This window comes from Nomascus leucogenys, chromosome 4 (genome assembly GCF_006542625.1).
Source record: "Nomascus leucogenys isolate Asia chromosome 4, Asia_NLE_v1, whole genome shotgun sequence".
Lineage (NCBI taxonomy): Eukaryota > Metazoa > Chordata > Mammalia > Primates > Hylobatidae > Nomascus > Nomascus leucogenys.
In genome coordinates this window covers 92166835-92184951 of record NC_044384.1, presented here as the reverse complement: position 1 = coordinate 92184951, position 18117 = coordinate 92166835, and the positions used below count along the sequence as shown (strand labels likewise).

General features: G+C 62.7%; 2 protein-coding genes across 3 annotated transcripts; one reads left to right on the top strand and one right to left on the bottom strand.

Annotated features, from left to right (window-relative positions):
• Positions 1–11471: 11471 nt before the first annotated feature.
• On the bottom strand, positions 11472–17740 carry LOC100584817. Of its 2 annotated transcripts, none has more exons than XM_030811483.1 (5): positions 17491–17740; positions 12583–12717; positions 12375–12487; positions 12172–12294; positions 11472–12090 (listed from the first exon to the last, which is right to left on the bottom strand). In XM_030811483.1, exons 1-5 carry the CDS (start codon positions 17509–17511, stop codon positions 12087–12089), a joined length of 396 nt encoding a protein of 131 aa, XP_030667343.1. In that variant the 5' UTR covers positions 17512–17740; the 3' UTR covers positions 11472–12086. The 2 variants fall into 2 exon arrangements, with proteins under 2 accessions (XP_030667343.1, XP_030667344.1); XM_030811484.1 differs by lacking the exon at positions 17491–17740 and adding an exon at positions 12799–14155.
• LOC105737870 (H19 opposite tumor suppressor) lies at positions 11493–11948 on the top strand. Its single transcript, XM_012497411.2, has one exon. The coding sequence runs from the start codon at positions 11493–11495 to the stop codon at positions 11946–11948; it is 456 nt and encodes a 151-aa protein (XP_012352865.1).
• Positions 17741–18117: the final 377 nt, after the last annotated feature.

Below are 18117 nucleotides of genomic sequence, written 5' to 3'. Positions count from 1 at the left end.
TGAGCTGTAAGGTTTTTCTTCCAGTGAGGTTTGCACACAGCCCATAGCCTTGGCCTGGAACCTGAAGGCTCTGAGACTTCCTGGGGGGTTGTGCGGCCTTGCACTGTGGGTCCTCCCAGCTCAGCAGCCCTCTGCTGAGGCAATGTGGCACTTTGTTCTCTTGGAGCAAAAAACAGCCCCCACACCGTTCCTCCCAGGGTCCATCTGAGCCCAGGCCCCAGGACACCATCCCCGGGGGTCCAAGGAGGGTGGGGTCTGCCCTCCCGATGAAGCTTCTTTTGCACCCTGCTCACTCTCCTCAGCCCCCAGGTGCACTGAGGGATCCTGCATGAAGCCTGCAGGCTGGGACTGGGGGGTGTGTTTGGGGCAGCGGCGTCTAGACCCTGGCCTGCCTGAGGGCTGGGAGCTTGGACTTCAGGCCTCAGGAATCAGGTGAGGGCCACCACTCTCCCTTCCCCTCGACACAGTGGTCCCAGGCGGGAGGGAGCGGACACGGGCTTTGCGGCACACACTGGCCCTGGTTCTTTGGCTGGGCTAGGGTCACCTGGAGCTGGCGCCTGTGATACCCGCCTCCACGCGGGAGCGGGCACCGTTTTCTGGATGCTCCCTTGGTTTCTCAGCGCTGTGTGGAGGGGGAATGCCCCGTGCTTGCCACCCTGTCTTCACCTGCCCCCACCGCAAGCTCCACTGGGCGAGGAGGAGAGGGGCACCTCCACAGGACTCAGCTATCCCCCCAACTCCCATGGGAACCCCAGGCCCAGAGTCCGCAGGAGGGAGCAGCCGGCAACACCATTTCTGCCGTGGAGATGGGGCGTCCTGGCTTGAGTTCACTCCTCTCCAGGTGGAGCCACCGCCGTGAGACCAAGGCCAGGCCCCCCTCGGGCCCCAGGACCCCGAGGCACTTCCTTGGGCTGGTGTGCTGGATGGAAGTAGGGCTGTGTTTCCTTAAGACCTGTGGGGCAGGCCTGGCCTCTGGAGGTGAGAATTTGCTGGGGCCCGTCATGGGTGAAAGAGGGAAACCAGCCTTGGGGGGAGCATCTCACAGTCCCCTCTGTCCCTCAGGTAGGATGCGTGGGGTGTGGTGGAGCCACAGGGTAGGGGAATGGGGACCCCCTCAGGTGCGTGGGGGCTGGGAGGTGGGTGCAAGGCCTCCCGTCTCACCGAGAAGGGACTTGGAGAGTTAGATGGTGTGTCTGAGTTAGGATAGCAGACTCAGCTGACCTCGTCCCCGAGGCACCCAGAAAGGGCCAGGGACGGCATCCCCGCCGGGCACACGGCAGTTCATCCTCAGAGACACTGTGTGTGGGAGGGAGGAGAAGCCTGCACCTCTGTGAGGCAACCTTCAGGACGGCCAGGGGCCCCTGAGAACCCCACCCACCTTTCCGCCGGCGCCCATGTGGGGCGATGCTCTCTGCCCTCCTTTGAGCTCTGCAGTATCCTGGGACTTTGGGCCCTCTGTCCTGCTTGCTCTGTCTGTGCTGGGGAGTGGGCAGGAGTGGACAGAGATCTGCCCTTCTCCAAGAGTCCCAGCCGTGGGAGGCTTCACCTTCTAGAAGGTTCCTCCTGTTTCTCTGTGCCTACCACGAGGCTCATCCTCACACCTGAGGACTGTCTCCCTGCTGGTAGGCTCACCTTGTGGAGGAAAGGGGGACTCTGGTCACCTTTCCCGCAAGCACAGACACACACAGTGTCACAGGGCAGTTGAGACTGTGTTACCGAGCCCAGCGGGCGGCCTGGGAACACATCCTGGTGTGTCACCTTACTGGCTGCAGAAGCTCAGGGATAGCCGTAATCACCCTGTGCCTCAGTTTCCTCATGTGTAGAATGGGACCAGTTTGCATGAGGCTCCCGGGCAGAGCCTGGAACCTGTGAACCCAAGAGCAGTCGTCATCAGGCCAATGTGCACTCGAGCAGAGATGTCTCCCCAAGTCTGGCTTGCCGTCATATCTCCCGCAGTTCTGGTGGTGGGAACCCAGAAGTCAGAGCACATCTACCTCCTGGCAGCTGGAGGCCACAGCGCCCGGAGTTTGGGACATGCCCCTCTCTGCATGTCCATGCCACTTCCTCAAGGCTATCGGCCAGCCCCTCCCACCCAAGGCACCCCATGGAGCCTCCTGGGAGATCTTCAGACCCAGGGCAGGTGGGGGCTGGATCTGCCCTTCCTTCGTACCCCAGGTCTGTTATGGGCACGGGCTGTGAGCTGGTGCCAAGAAGGACAGAGGCATCAGGCCAGGCCAAACTGCCGCACACAGCTGGCCGCAGGGCCATTGATCGCAGACGGTCAGGCTTCAGGCTGTCTGACACTGGCCGTCTGCTCCTCCTTGGACAGTTGTAGCACTCAAACGTTAAAACAATTTTTTAAAATAAATTTTTCTACTTTTTTTTTTTTTGAGACAGGGTGTCACTGTCTTGCCCAGGCTGGAGTGCAGTGGTGTGACCATGGCTTGCTGCCTCAACCTCCTGGGCTCATGCGATCCTCTCACCTCAGTCTCCCACATAGCTGGGAATACAGGTGTGTGCCGCTGCACCTGGCTGATATTTGGTAGAGATGGCATCTCACTATGTTGCCCAGGCTGGTCTCCAACTCCTGGGCTCAAGCAATCTGCCCACCTTGGCCTTCTAAAATACTGAGATTACAGGTGTGAGCCACCACACCTGGCCCCAAATAAAACAATTTAAAAAGGAAAAAAGTGTGTGTGTGGCAGGAAGAGGAGGGCGAGGTCCGGAAGGAACTGAAGGAAACAAACTCCAGGAGAACAGCTGGTCCCCACGCCAGCCTCGATGCTCCAAGTCCTTCACCTCGGAGCCAAGCAGGGGCTGGGGGGCACGGGGAGCTTCTGGCCTTTCTGGTAAAGTGACTCTTTTCTGGAACTTTCCAAACACCCTCCCCGCCCCCCGCAATGCCCCCCACCGCCTTTCCTTCCTTCTTTCTCACCCCCTTCCTTATTCGTTGGTGTTCATCACAGACAAAGTTCCTGGGTAGGAGTGCGGGCAGCTACCGTTTGGGACCCATGGGGGCCTCCCGCCATTGGGCAGCCCCTCTCCCTGGCTTGTGGGGAGGCTGAGGTGAGCCCAGGTCTCCCTCTCCCACCGCATGGGAGTGCAGGATCCACAGGCCGATGGCTGTTTGCCAAAGGATGGGGACATTGGGGCACAGCACGGGGACACTTACTCAGACAGCGCCCCGACTGGCAAGATTGAAGAGCTCCCCTTCCTTGCTAAAACTCCCATGAAACACACACGGGGCTGCTCAGGGGGTGCAGGCGGCAGGAGCGGGGACAGCTCAGAGGTGGGTGTGGCACAGGGTTCATGGCATAAGGGGTGGCCTCGGGAGCCGAGGCAGGGGCAGCCTGAAGCCAGCAGCCCTGAGGCCACGCACATCCACAGCATGCTGGCGGTGACAGCCCCGACGGGTGGCAGGGGAGCAGGCTCTGGGCTTGTCTGACCCGTAAGCACGCAGTGGCCTGGTGGCCTCAGCCCTCCTTGCCAGCCTCTTTCTAAGGTCAAGCCTGTGCTCTCCAGCCAGAGAAGGCATGCTGGGCTGGGCTGGGCTGGGCTGGGCTGGGCTGGGGTGGGCAGGGCTGAGCTGGGCAGAACAGGGCTGGGCTGGGCTGGGCAGACCTGGGCAGGGCAGGGCAGGGCAGGGCTGGGCTGGGTAGACCTGGGCAAGGCAGGGCTGGGCAGGGCTGGGCAGGGCTGGGCAGGGCAGGGCTGGGCAGGGCAGGGCAGGGCTGGGCTAGGCAGGACTGGGCAGGACTGGGCAGGGCAGGGCAGGGCTGGGCTGGGCTAGGTAGGGCAGGGATGAGCTGGGCTGGGTAGGGCTGGGAAGGGCAGGGCTGGGCAGGGCCGGGTGGAGTGGGCGGTGGTGTCCATCCTGCTTAGTGGCTTCCTCCCACAGGAGGTCTGGGTAGCTTTTTCTGACCACCCTTCAATGCTGGGGGTCTAGGCTGGGCAGGTGGAGGTGGGGGTCCATTTCTAGGCTCTAGACCCAAGGCCTTCTTGCTGCTCAGAGGTTCCTAGGCTCAGCAGAGAGGGCAGTGGCAGAAGGTCCGAAATTCCATGTCCTTGGGATCCCATCTGCCCATCCTTCCCGCCCAGCCCGGCCCAGTCTGTCTGCTCCCCAGCCTCTCATGCCCCCCATTGGCGTGCACGAGTGACATGAGCGTCCTGCATACCCTCGGTCCTGTTGTCCATCTCCCCCATCGCCCGCCACCCATGCTGTCCCCACTGCCTTAGGCTGGCAGCCCCTTTGGGCAGGGGCTTTGTCTACCCAAGTCACAGGACACATGAAATTCAGCTTTAATTAAGTTGTTGGGTGATGGAGTCCCAGATGTGGGAGGCTCAGCCAGACCCTCTTGGGCTGCCCACCCGGAGAGCGACTGGGGCTGAGAGCCTCGCCTGGGGCCGCCGTGCAGCTGCCGCCTCCCGCCTTCCGCCTCCCGCAAAGGCCTGGGAGTGGGGCCCAAGGCAGCTGCAGCCCCACAGCCTGGCCTTGACCCTGGGCTGCCCCACAGCCCCCCTGCTGGCTCCGTGCCCACTGGGAAAACAAGCTCCTTATCTCGAATGCTTCCTGTGAACTGCAAACAGCCACGTGTCCCTTGGGAGCCACTCTTGGTGAACGTGCCCTCTGTCCCACGACCCAGGGTGAGGCCGTTCACCCTCGAGCGGGGGGCCACCGGGACTGGAGGCTCTAGGCCTGGAATGAGGGGAGGGGACCCGCGGCAGGGCAGAGCCAGGCTGGAGACCACTGCATGGGGAGGGTGAAGAGGGAGAGGAGGGGACAGGAGGGTTTGGGTCCAAGGCCTGGTTGCACAGGAGAGCTGGGGATGGGGGAGAGGGGCACAGGCCAGAAAGGCTGGGGCTGCGGGGGCTGCTAAGAGGCGAGGGTTCTGGGTGGCAGCAGCAGGCAGGGACCTTCCTGGCGGCCCCAGGGGCTCCCTCCCTCCCAGACCCCTTTCTCCCTCCTTGGGCCTAGAGCTTCCTCCACGTACTTTTCCCTGCCCCCGCCTTTCCCCTCTCTCTCACCCCGCTCAAACATGCTGTGACCTTTCCAGGGCCCCTGGACATCACTCACTGGGTGACAGAGGTTGACAGGCATGGAGCTAAGGAATGGGAGGCAGGGCGGGGGCGGCCAAGCCTCTCCAACCGCTCCCTTCCTGGTTGCCCCACAGACGGGCCTCCCTGGACGGTCCTGGGTCAGCACGCACGCTCCCAGGCACTTCCTTCCCCAGGAGATAGTCCCTGGCCCCTGGCGGCCCAGATCCTCCTGCTCAGGCCCACGCATCCCACCTGGGCCCCAGAAACCTCTTTGGAAAGGGACAGTCACCTCAGAGTGGCAAGCACTTAAAAGACACCCCCAACAGGCCAATGTGTCGTGGTGGCAGGCAGGGTGTGTCTGGAGAGAAGGGGGACGTGTCCCCCCCCACCTGGGCCTGGGGGCGGCTCCGTGGGAAAAGCCTATTTGGTCCTGGCCCCGGGTCTCCAGCCTTCAGACTCCTTGGGGTCTCTGTGGCCTGGCAGAGGTTGGTGGCCCCTCAGTGGAAGCGAGGCAACTCCTGGGTCATCACCGCACACCGGCCTGCTGGGAAGCTGGGGTTCTGGGCCACAGCCTGCCCTGGACGCAGAGGGGGGCATCAGGCCAGACCCCCCAGGGGCTCGCAGGGCTCTGGGAGGCCCTGGCAACCCCAGGGTGTCCCCAAGCCCTCAGAAGGGTTGTCCCTACTTGGAGGGGACCACACAGCCAGGAGAGCAGGAACAGGCACCACGGCGGCCCTTCCCTCTCCACCCTCTTGCCAGTGGCCCGCAGTGCAGTCCAGGCAGCAGTGGACAGAGCACGGGGCAAGGAGGGGAGGCCCGTACTGGCTTCACAGAGATCTGGGAGGGGCTAGCCCCTGTGCAGACAGACCCCTGAAGCCCAGAGCTGTCGGCCCACCTGAGGTCCCTCCCAGAGGCCATTCTGGGCCCCCTGACCCCATGCACCTGTGTCACAGGGCTATGAGCGCCCCAGCCCCAGGACCTCCAAGTTTCTCTCTAGAGGGAAGAAGAGGAGGAGGGCAGGCCTGCCGGCCCCACACTTTCTGGTTGGGGATGCTCAGAGGGGGCAGCCGCCATGCCGGGAAGTTGAGGTGGGCAGAGGAGCAGCGGTGCCAGGACCCCCAGGCCATGCTGCCACCCCGGACCCTGAACAGTGGGCTAGTGTGTGGGCCTGGGGAGTGAGGGCCCAGGCCGGGCTGGGTCTCGCTCCATAAACCGTGGCTGGCCGGAGCTGCAGACATCACAGTGTTGACACAGGGGTGATGTCACTGCCGGCCAATGGGGAGCCCCTCGGGGGCCCTGCGTGTGCCTCTCTGTGCTCCCAGGGCCCCCGCCATGCACGCCGCCTGCTCTGAATGCTGCCTGCATAAACCGGTTTTTCTAAATGTCTTTGGGGCCCTGCTTGCCCCCTGGGCCCCATCTCCTGCTCATCCCACCCCACCCTTGGGCCCAGCCTGTGAGCCAAGTGGGAGTGAGGAGTGGCAGAGAGCCCTGGGCCTGCCTGCCCCCACAGGCATGTGGGCCCCAGAGCCCTGACCCCTGCGCCTTCACCTCGCCAGCCTCTCTTCCATCTGCCACGACCCCAGCTGCCACCATGGCTCCCCACAGTCACCCCTGGGCTGTCTCTTCCTCCTGTCGGGAGAATATTCCTCTTGGGAGAGCCCGAAGCCCCCTCTCTGCTCCTTGCTCCCCTGTCTGTCTCCCCTGCCCTGCCCTGCAGCCCTGCCCTGGCCCATGGGTTCATGTGCTCAGAGCTGGCTACATATCCTGTGGCTGCCCATGACACATAGCTCCCCCAGGCAGGGCCGGACCCCGGGCACCTCTTTGCCCCCAGGGCCGGCCCCACTCTGTTGGAGGTCACCCGGTTCCGAGGCCTCCAAGCCACCTTTCTACTCCTCGATTCCAGGGCCTGGTCTCCACTCCCCCTGGGCTTTGTGGTGCATGCTGCTGTGCGGCCTCCCCACGCCCCGGCCTCCACGCACCCTGCTCCTGCGGCCTCAGAGCCTTGGCATCTTGCCCGACTTCCAGCCAGGCAGCCAGGTTTCTGCAATGTGAGGCCCATGGTCAGCGTCCCCCACAGCCCTGCCAGCCCTTCTCCCTGGGGGTCTACCCTGCACCCCCTTCCCAGGAGCTTGCTCTGCACCCACTGCTGGGCCTCCTGGCCTAGGGGCTTGGCACGTGCCTGTTAGCAGAGGCACTGGGCAGGAGGAGGAGGAGGAGCCTGCAGTGCCTGGCGCCCGTGTGTGTTTACTGGTCCAGCCCCAGCCCCGCGCCGCTCCCCGCGGACCCGGCCCCCCGCCTGTGTCCAGCCAGGTGTTGGGTGATGGAGCGGGGCTCCCTAAGGACAAGGAGCACAGTGTCTGCTTTCTTTGCAAGCACAGTGCTGACAAGGAACAGAATACCCACAGCGACTGCTTCCAGGAAACGGCTGCAGGGCGGGCGGGAGCCTCTGTGAGAGCAGCCCCTTCCCAGCAAGCCGGCCTGCAGGTGGGCTTCCAGGAAGGGGCCCCCGCTGGCTTCCCTCAGCCCTGGAAAGGGGCCAACGGTGTCACCAGGAGCAGGCCAGGGAGCGGGGTAGAGGGGGGGAGAAGGAGAAAGGAGAGGCGCGGAGGAGGGAAGGAGGGATGGGGCGCAGGCCTGTGCTATGCCTGGTGTGGTTACTGCGGCCTTAAGGGAGAGTAAGGCTGACCACAGCTCCTTCTCGAACCTTCCAATCCCCCTTTTGGAAAGTCACAAGATCTCCACTCAGGTCTTTGGCTCTCTGGGGCTTGTCAGGCATCACACACACACACACACACACACACAACTGTGCACACCCATCTGAAAACACGAGCAAGCTGGGCCACTGGGGGAGGCCATTCCCTGAGACCCAGCCGGGGTCCAGGTTGAGGGGCTGACCTCCTGGCCCCCATGTTGGGAGGGCCGAGGAGGGCCCCTGCCCGGGCCCACTGCACCCTTAGCTCTGAGTGCTCAGATCCCACCCCCATCTCTAGAAAGGAGGAAATCATTTATCTTCCCGGGAGCTCGGGGTCGGGGAGGGGGGCTACCCTCCTTGGGGCCCCAACTGTTTTCTTTGAGACTTCCCAGGGTGCCTCATAGTCAGACCCCAAACATCGCTTTATCCCTGTTGAAGGGACTTCGCTTCCTTCGTAGAGTTGGGATTTTCTGTCTTCATTCGGTGGTATACCAAGTGCCCTGCCTCCATCCCACCCCCAGCTGCCCCTAATCCCTGCCTGAAAACGTGCTCCTGGGTCACAGAATTCATGCCGAGACATGAACCCACACAAAGGCACAAGACACACACAGCCAGGCTCAGGGGCCCACCCTCCAGGGAACACCACCCTGCTACAGGGCCACAATCACACACACGCCCCACGGAGCAGCTCCGGGCTGGACAGGACCCACGCCCTCCACAGCCCGGAAGGGCAGGTTAACTGGTCAGCACGCAGAGACCCACCAAGTGGAGACCCCACTCCCAGGCATAGACGCACAGCTGTGGATGCACGTGCTCGGTGACAAGATAGCTGAGGTCACGTGCCCCGGGTGTGTATGGCTGCACAGGCCATCCGGCGGCCCGCAGGGCCACAGGGGACTCGCCAGGAGATGCGTGCACCGAGGGTCCAGTGTAGCCACAGCAGCAGCACACGCCTTAAGTCCTCTTCTCTAACTGGATGACTTGGTCTTCACTCAGCCTAAACGTGCCACAGAAACTTGGGTGGATGGAGGGTCTGGGTGTGAAGACCTTGGTGCCTAACAGGGTCGGGGACTTGGCCAGAAGCCTGGGCACCCTCAGGGTCCCCCTGAAAGGTGGAAGTTCCTCCCTCCCCAGATTTCCCGGCACCTTTGCAGGCAGCCACAACCCTCACCCCGGCCCCGCCACCCCCGTTTTGGGGTTCGGGAGTGAAATTCCAGCCCGTTTGCTTCTCCGCACTGAAGTCAGTGCAGGAGCGTTTTCAAAGTGCCTTTGGGTGTTGGGGTGCATGGAGCCTGTCTAACAACCCTCTCTAAGCCCCTTTTCTAAAAAGCAGGAAATCGGGTTGGGCCAAAGATAAACACACATTCCAACCTGGCAGGTCGCTCAGAGCTAGGGGCTTGGGCGGGCTCCCAGCCCCCGCCCTGGGGCGTGGCAGGAGGCTCTGAGGCTGAGCACCTGCTGCAGGCCCCCCAGGCCTGTGGCTCCCCGCCTGCCAGCCTCACCCTGAGGTTCAGCCCCCAGAACGCTGCCCCCACCACCTCCCTGTCTCAGGGCCTGTGGCCCAGACCCCCTCTGGCACTCAGGGGCTGCCCTAGGGACACCACTCTGGGAACTGCCCTAAGGAAGCCCGTTCCGCTGCAGGGAGCAGAGAAACATGGGCTGCCCAGAGGTAGGCGCTGCCCCTGCGTACATTTCCTGCTCTCAGGGGGCAGCCAGTGTGGGCATAGCCGTGGGCAGTGCTGGGAGATGGTGGGGGCCACCAAGAGGCCTGTGTCCCTTCCCCAGCGGGTGTGAGAAGGAACAGCCCTGTCCCCATACAGCTTCCAGGTGGAAACTCCAGAGCAAACGTGTCATTCTTACACCGCTGGGGCCAGAGATGTGGATGTGACCAGCATGCCTATTCTCTCCAAGTGACCAGGAGGAGACAGCCCCTAGGAGCTGACGCAGGTGACGAAGGCCCGAGGTGGCCTGCCTTTCCCCCGGCCCCATTCCCACGTGTCCTTCCCCAGGCAGGGATTTGAAGCGGGCAAAGTCTTCCATGTTCCCCAGGAAAGGTTTTCTGGGCACCTCTCTCCCCCTCCCTACGGTTCCCCTGCCCCGCCACCCTGGGCACCCCTGGGGCTGCCTGCCGCACCCTGCAACCACCACCTGGGGAAGCCGGCTTTTATCTCCTGAGCCCCGCTTTGTAAACCTCCTGCAGAGTTGGATGTTTATAATAAAGGCCGTTTATAGACCTAACTCTTGACATGTAATGGATGGGTTACTTCATCCTGCCGGCCAAAACCCACTTGGGTAAGTCAAATTGGCCCATAGGGTCAGGAAGATGAATGCGGCCTCACCCTGGGCTGGCCCCAGCGACCTCTGACCTCCTCCATGAGATGGCAGCCAGTCCCAGGGGCACCATCCCAGAGGCTTCAAGAGACTCCCTCACCGGATGTCTACGTGCATCCTGGGGGGTGACCACCCGCCCAGGTTTTAGCACACAAGTGTGTCCCTGGAAACCCCTCGGTCTCTGACAGACCCCAGGGCCCACAGCTGGATGGGGAGGGGGCAAGAGAGGGTGCAGAGGGGAGGCCAGACCCAAGGGGCGTGGGGAACCACCCTGCTCTTCCGCCCTGTACACCAAGACCCCAAGGGCGGCTGGGCCGGTAGGGGAGGGGCGTCCCTAACCGCCTTCCTGTCTGTTCTTTGTCAGTCGAGGAGGAATTTTCCTGACAGCTCTGTGCACTGGGAATGGGGATGGAAGGCAGGGGGGAGGGGGGAAGGAATGGGGAGGCCGGGACCCCACCCTTATTTCCAGGGGCTGCCCCTTGTGTTCCCAGCGCCTGCACAGCGAGGGGCTGGGAGCTGGGAGGCCTGGCTGAGGGAGCTGCTGGCCACTGGCCTCTGTGGGGAAGCTGACCCCAAACCCATGAGTTGGCTGCCTTGGCACCTGGGGAGCGAACCCCTGCATGCTGGGGTTCTTGGAGCTCCAGCAGCAAGACCCCGGGGAGCGAGCCCAGGAGCCCCTCACCCTGGGCCCTCCTGCTCCTCCCTCACCTCCTCCCTGTGGCTGCCCTCAACTCCTTCCTCCTTCCTCCTGGCCCCCTGGCCTCCTTAGGACCTCTGCCCCAAGGCCACCTGCCCACTGGGAAGCCCACTGGCTCCCACCCCCACCCCCTGGCTCCTTGTGTGGGGCTGTCCCTCCGGGGTGGCCCCGGCTCCCACCCACAGCAAAAGGGGAGCAGGAACGGGACTGGCACGGGGTTCGTGCCCCTGTCGGGGTGGGGTTGCCCAGAGCACCTTGTGGGCCTCCCAGAGGGGCCATGGCCAGCCCTACTCCAGCCACCTAGCCCGGGCTCCAGGGGTCTGGGGCCAGCACCAAGGTGTCATTCTGACGGGACTTTGGGGCGACAGGAGGCACTCGCTCGGGGGTGCTTTGGTGGTCCCCGACACCTGCCTCAGAACGCAGGCCCCCTCCGCCAGCCCAGGCCCCCCCACTCTGTGGAGACCCTGGTCCCACAGCCCCTCCACCACCATCACTGCATGCTGACCGCCTGCCCTGCACCCCTGACGTCCACACACCCTCTGCTCACCCCACCCCTGGTATGTGCTGCGCCGCACCCATCCCAGAATCCCCCACCCTGGAACCCCCATCCCCCTTTTCATGTACTCCTCCCCCTGCCCCCCAGCCCTCCTCTGCCCAAGGCCGGCCTCCCCCACATCAGGCCCACAGCCCGGATTCCAGAGTCCTTGAGACAAGTTGCTGTAACAGTGTTTATTGATGATGAGTCCAGGGCTCCTGCTGAAGCCCTGGTGGGGAGGGGCACAGAGCGAGATGGGGCGTAATGGAATGCTTGAAGGCTGCTCCGTGATGTCGGTCGGAGCTTCCAGACTAGGCGAGGGCAGGGTGAGGCCTCGGGCACACAGCCGGCGCCCAGTCACCCGGCCCAGATGGAGGGTGGCCGGGCCCTGGGCGGGCACTTGCCAAGGTGGCTCACACTCACGCACACTCGCACCGAGACTCAAGGCCGTCTCCACAACTCCAACCAGTGCAAATGACTTAGTGCAAATTAAATTCAGAAGGGACGGGGGAAACAGAGTCGTGCAGGCTTTGAATCTCTCAGAAAAAGGAAAGACAGGAAAGCTCAGAAAACAAAGAGACAGAAGGATGAAAAAGAAGAAGAGGGAGGTGGTGGGGACGGGGTCATCCCACTGGAGGAGCTCAGCTCTGGGATGACGTGGTGGCTGGTGGTCAACCGTCCGCCGCAGGGGGTGGCCATGAAGATGGAGTCGCCGGTGGGGGGTGGGTGCTGCGGGCGCTGCTGTTCCGATGGTGTCTTTGGTGTTGGGTTGATGAGGTCTCATTCCTCTAGCTTCACCTGCAGATAGCGACACGTGGGTGGGGTGGGGGCAGGGTGCTCGGGGGCCTGGAGGCTTCCGGAAGGAGTGCTGGTGCTCACCTTCCAGAGCCGATTCCTGAGTCAGGTAGTGCAGTGGTTGTAAAGTGCAGCATATCCATTTCCAAGCTAGAGGGTTTTGTGTCCGGATTCAAAGGCCCAGGCTTGAGCTGGGTAGCACCATTTCTGTGGATGGGGAAGGAGTGAGGTCCCACTCAGCTCCTCTTACGTGCCCCCCACCCCAGGTGTGGCAGGAGGCCCCGCACCTTTCATGTTGTGGGTTCTGGGAGCCCAGAGGGCAGCCGTAGTGTGCCGACTCCGTGGAGGAAGTAAAGAAACAGACCCGCTTCTTGCCGCAGCCCCACCAGCCTAAGGTGTTCTGTAGAAGACAGAGGTAGGGGCAGTGAGATGGTGGCTCGGCCGGGCGGTCTGGGCAGGGCCGTGTCCTGACGCAGGGAGGGCAGATATGCTCACCAGGAAGGCCGGACGCGCCTCCTCTGTCCTCGCCGTCACACCGGACCATGTCACGTCCCGCTTGGCACGTCCGCCGGACCTGGCGTCCTGGCCTTCGGCAGCTGGTGGGCACATCCACCCCAGCTGGAGACCTGGCTGTGGGGAGAACGAGAGAGGCGTTGGTTGTGTGGGAAGGGGTGGGTGGGGGCTAAGGGTGGCAGAAGAGGAAAAACTCACCCTCGTCTCCAGCCCGAACGCTGAGGCACCGATCCCGGCTCCGTCGCCGCCCGCGAGGCCCGCCTTGGCCACGGGCTCTGGAGGCCAGTGCCTCCCGCTCACCGCCCGCTGCGCTCCTCACCCCTGCCTGCGCCAGCCTCCCTCCTGAGAGCTCTCATTCACTGCGCCCCGCCCGCCTCGCCTAGTCTGGTCTCGCCCCATGCCCTTGACTCCCCTGGATGCTGTACTGTCTGCCAAGCCAGCCCCAGGGGCTGAGCGGTGAGGGCATACAGCGTCACCAAGTCCACTGTGGGCCCTCTCCGCACCAGACCCTGGGCCGCAGTGCCTCGTGGGACCGGCGCCCGCAGGCCGAGCCCCTGCAGCCTCCTTGCTGCGCAATGTCCCGGGGCCCCCTCCCGTGGCCGCTTCGCCTTCCTGGTGACGTCCTGCTGTGACTCCCCGAGCACTGCCTGTCTTCCCGCTCTCCAGCCCTCGAGGCTCCGGCATAGGCCTGAGAAAGCCCTGCCAGAGCTGCCCCTGTGCCTGCTACTAAATGAATTGCGGTGGGTGAAGTGGCAGCTGGGGACCCCTCTGTCCTGTGTCCCCTGCCTTGTCCTTGTCTGACCCAGGCCTGGGGTACCACCCCACGTGCTGGACCCTACGCTGGCCACCCCTGTGCTCCCTCCCTGCCCTCTTGCTCTTTCTGCCTGGGATGGGCCCACAGCCCCCCAGCCTTGTGCAGTCTCGGCTCCCCCCGAGAAGATGTCACCTTTGCTAACTCTCCTGCCCCCTTCTGCCCCTCTGCTGGGAGGGTGTCTGCTTCTCCCCGCCAGCCCTCGATCCCCTAAACCTCCTTCTTTCAGAAGGCTGGGGAAGCGAGGCCTGGGGAGGGAAGGGACTCACCTGCCCGGCAGATGGGGTCCTCACCTGCCCGCTGCTGCCAGCTACACCTCCGTTGCCCAGGCCCTGGGATCAAACCCTGCCCACCAGCTCCCCTCGTCCAACCAGCTGCCACGTCCTGTAACCAAAAGTGACCGGGATGAATGTCTGGCTCCCCCTTCTCTCCAGCCCTAGCTCAGGCCCATCGTCCCCAGCTGATGTTGCCCTGTCTGCACGATGCCTGGGCGCCTACTCCGCACTCCTCACTGGCCCCAGGCCCCACCAGCCCTGCCCCGAGCTAGCCCCTCCACCCGTCATCACGCCTGCCAGACTCCAGATGTCCAAGGTGCTCCTTGGCTCCCACAAGCTCTCCTCCAGCACCCCATCTTCCCCTGGTTGCCCCTCGGTTCCCCACTTCCCCAGTTTCCCCCGTTACCCCCCACCCATCCCACCCCCTCCCTCACCCTGCTCCTCGGCCCTAGCCCGGGCTTTTTCTAACCGGGGTGGCCCCGCCCAGAATTCCCGCCCCTGCCCTGCCGGCCAATCAGAGCAGGGCCCTCCTGAGGGCCCCCGCAGGGCCCACCTCCGCCCTGGACAGTTCCAGCACACGTCTCTCTCACCCAGCACCCATCCTGGAATTCTCCAAAGACGGCCTCCCCGCACCCCTTCTTTGGCATCCGGAGACAGGGCTGGGCATCATCTCCCTCAGGGTCGAGGACTTCTCCCTCCCAGACCGCTGTCTCCCCTCGGGGCACACCATGCCTGCTGCTCCCTGCCTGCCAGCGCCCTGCACATACTTTGCACATGGCTGGGGGCCAGCTGCGGGTCCCTGAGGACTCAGATGGCACACAGAGCCCCTTCCTGCCACCATCACGGCTCAGACCTCACGTTCCTGGAGAGTAGGGGTGGGGTGCTGAGGGGCAGAGGGAAGTGCCGCAAACCCCCTGGTGGGCGCGCTGCCAGCCCCCCAGGCCGATTCCCATCCAGTTGACCGAGCTTGTGCTCGTCACTGCGGTTTCCGCAGGACAGAGTCCGCACAGCCGCTGGGCACCCTGGTCCCCTTCGCGGCCACTTTCCTGTCTGAAGACGGCATGTTGCGGGGCTGTGCTCACGGCTCGCGGGCGCACTCTACTGACAAGTGGTGGGCGGCCTCACAGACTCTCCCAGGCCCGCGTGGGCACCACGGTTGGGAGTGGAGTGGAGACTGGAGAGTTTCGACGCCCCCAGCCACCCCTCTGTGGGTCTGCCGGTCACCACCTTGGCCTCTGGGGAGGGTTGTTGGGGCCCTGTGGTCCATGGGGTTCACCTCAAGTCTCGAGTGTCAAAGCCGTGAAGGGTGGCACCAGGGCCAAGGGACCCAGAGTTCACAGGTCCAGTCACCCAGCAGGCCCTCTGGGATGTGGAAGGGCTGGCCGCGCCTCCGGCAAACCCTCTCTTCCCATGGCCCCACCAGGAGGGGCTGAGTGCTTGCCTGCTGAGCACTGACCACCGGGCTTTGTTGTGGGTGAACCCCACGACACGGGAACTTTCCATGGTATGAAAATTCTCAGGCTTTTCCATGAGTGGACCCCCAAGTTAGGAGACCAAGGCAGACCCCCACATTTTGCTAAAAGTGGAGTCCAGCCTTGGGTCACCTTCGGACTGTGATGTGAGTCACCACTGCCGCCTCTCGGCCATTTCTGTCTCCTTAGCCACAACGGATTCTGCGCCATTGCTAGGAGATGGGCTCATTAGGGACAGCACCCAAAACCCAAGGGGAGACTCAGGAATACTCCGGAAATACAAATGCACCAGGCAAGGCGGCTCCCCAGGCCGCTCGCTCCTGCTCCAGGCATTGTGGGAGGGGCTAGCACAGGATCCGGTGGTGCTGCCCTGGAATTTCACTTCCAGCAATGCGCAGGCACAGGGAACACCTGTGGGCAAATGCACCTCTCCACGTGCCAGCTACCACTGGCCGGACATGATGATCCCTGAGTATGGAGCACACCCGGGCCATCGAGCATCCTAACCCCATCAGGATCCCCACCCCGTACTGAGTCCACAAACCGCAGGGTGTCTGCTGCACCCACGTTAGTGGATTATCTCCGGAAACACAAGGATCCTGGACCAGAGAATAAAGCAGCAGTGGCGCTCCCAGCTCTTTAGCATCTTAAGCTCCCGAATTAGCATCTCAAACCTGCATTGAATGGGAATGTTAATGTCTGGCCACTTAGGGCTGAGGAGCTCGGAGTGTTCACGGGGGAGGCAATTGTCAGTTCAGTAAAAGGCTTGGGATTTGGGGGCTGTCCTTAGACGGAGTCAGATCTGTGCTCTGGGATAGATGTGGAAAGTGTTAAGATTTTGGTGGAACACACGGTAATCATCACATAAGTAGGCGTGACTTGAGTCCCAAGCCATGACACTGAAGCCCTTGGAGTGTGACCCAGGACCACGGGGCTGTGGATAAGGCCCAACCTGAAGACCTGGTGTGGCTCCCATGAGTGTCTTATTCCCAGATGACCCCCGTGAACCCTGCGACGCGTGGCTTGGGTGATCTGGGACGTTTCCACGGGCGAACCCCAGCTGGGGCGGGCTCGGGCTGTGATGTGAGCCTGCACTGCCGCCGCGCGGTCACTTCCGATTCCACAACTACAACCAATTCCGCGCCATCCGGGCGGTGAGACTGAAGAGGAAGCCTTCCAGAAATACCCATGTGCTATGCAAGAGCCCCCGGGCTCTGTGCCTGCCAGAGACCCTGCGAGAAGGGTTTCACACTAGGGCCGAGATCCCCATCATCCATGGAACTGGGACACCTCATTGTTACCCAAGTAACATCTCCCCAACCTTCAACAGTGCACCCTGGGGTGAATCAGACACGTAGTCCGATATGGCTCCCATGAGTCTCCTATACCTCACGAGCCCCGTGAACCTTGCGGCACCTGGCTTGGATGACGTGGGACTTTTCCGCGGGCGAACCCCAGCCGGGATGGGCTCAGGCTGTGATGTGTGAGCCTACACTGCCGCCGCGCGGCCACTTCCGATTCCACAACTACAACCAATTCTGTGCCATCCGGACAGTGAGACTGAAGGGGAAGCCTCCAGAAATATACATGTGCTATGCAAGAGCCGCCAGGCTCTGTGCCTGCCAGAGACCCTGTGAGAAGGGTCTCACCCTGAGGCCAAGATCCCCATCATCCAAAGAATGGGGACACCTCATTGTCACCCAAGTATCTCCTCTCATCTCCCCAACCCTCAATAGTGCACCCTGGGGTGAATCAGACACGTAGCCCGATGACATAAGTGTCCTATCCCTGATGACCCTCGTGAACCCTGCGGTGCCTGGCTCGCGTGACCCGGGACGTTCCCGCGGGCGAACCTCAGCTGGGGCGGGCTCAGGCTGTGATGTGTGAGCCTGCACTGCCGCAGCGCGGCCACTTCCGATTCCACAACTACAACCAATTCGGCACTATCCGGGCGGTGAGACCGAAGGGGAAGCCTCCAGAAATACTCATGTGCTATGCAAGAGCCCCCGGGCTCTTGTGCCTGCCAGAGACCCTGTGGGAGGGGTCTCACACTGAGGCCAAGATCCCCATCATCCAAAGAATGGGGACACTTCACTGACCCCCAAGTATCTCCTCTCATCTCCCCAACCTTCAACAGTGCACCCTGGGGTGAATCAGGCACGTAGCCCGATGCGGCTCGTACAAGGGTCCTACCCCCGATGACCCTCGTGAACCAATGCAGTGCCTGGCCTGTTGACCCGGGATGTTTCTGCAGGCAAACTGCAGGTAGCCGGGCTCGGGCTACAATGCCTGAGCCTGCCCTGCTACCACGCGGCCACCTGTGTTTCCATACCTTCAACTGATTCCATGGCATCTCGGCAGCAAGACTCCAGGAACACTTGTGTGCTCTGCTTGGCAGGCTCCCAGGATCCCTGTTCCTGCCAAAGGCCTTGTGGGAAACGATTCCCTCTGGAGCATGCGCTTGAGTCCTTGGGTCCCAGTCATGACCACCTCAGAACACAGGGATCCCTCATGTTGGAAGTCTCTGCTCTCCTGTCCCAACTTCAGTGCCTGACCCAGGTGATACGGGGCCATGGTCCTCTGATGCGGTCCTTGAGTCTGATTCCAGCAGCACAGAGGCTCCAGGGCAGAGCCGAGGTGAGGCTCTGGAAAATGCACCATCAGGCTCACACAAGCACATGTTGGCCAGGTGTACAGATTCCACAGCACAAGGCAGGCAACTGGGCACAGACCGCACGGTGCACAAACACCATTGATCCCCATCCTTTATCGATTCCACAGACTGCGGGATGTCTGCAGCACCCACATTAGCGGATTATCTGAGGCAACACAAGGATCCTGGACCCCAGAATAAAGCAGCAGTGGCACTCCGAGCTCTTTAGCATCTCAAGCTCCTGAATTAGCATCTCAAACCTGCACTGAATGGGAATGTTAATGTCTGGCCACTTAGGATTGACAA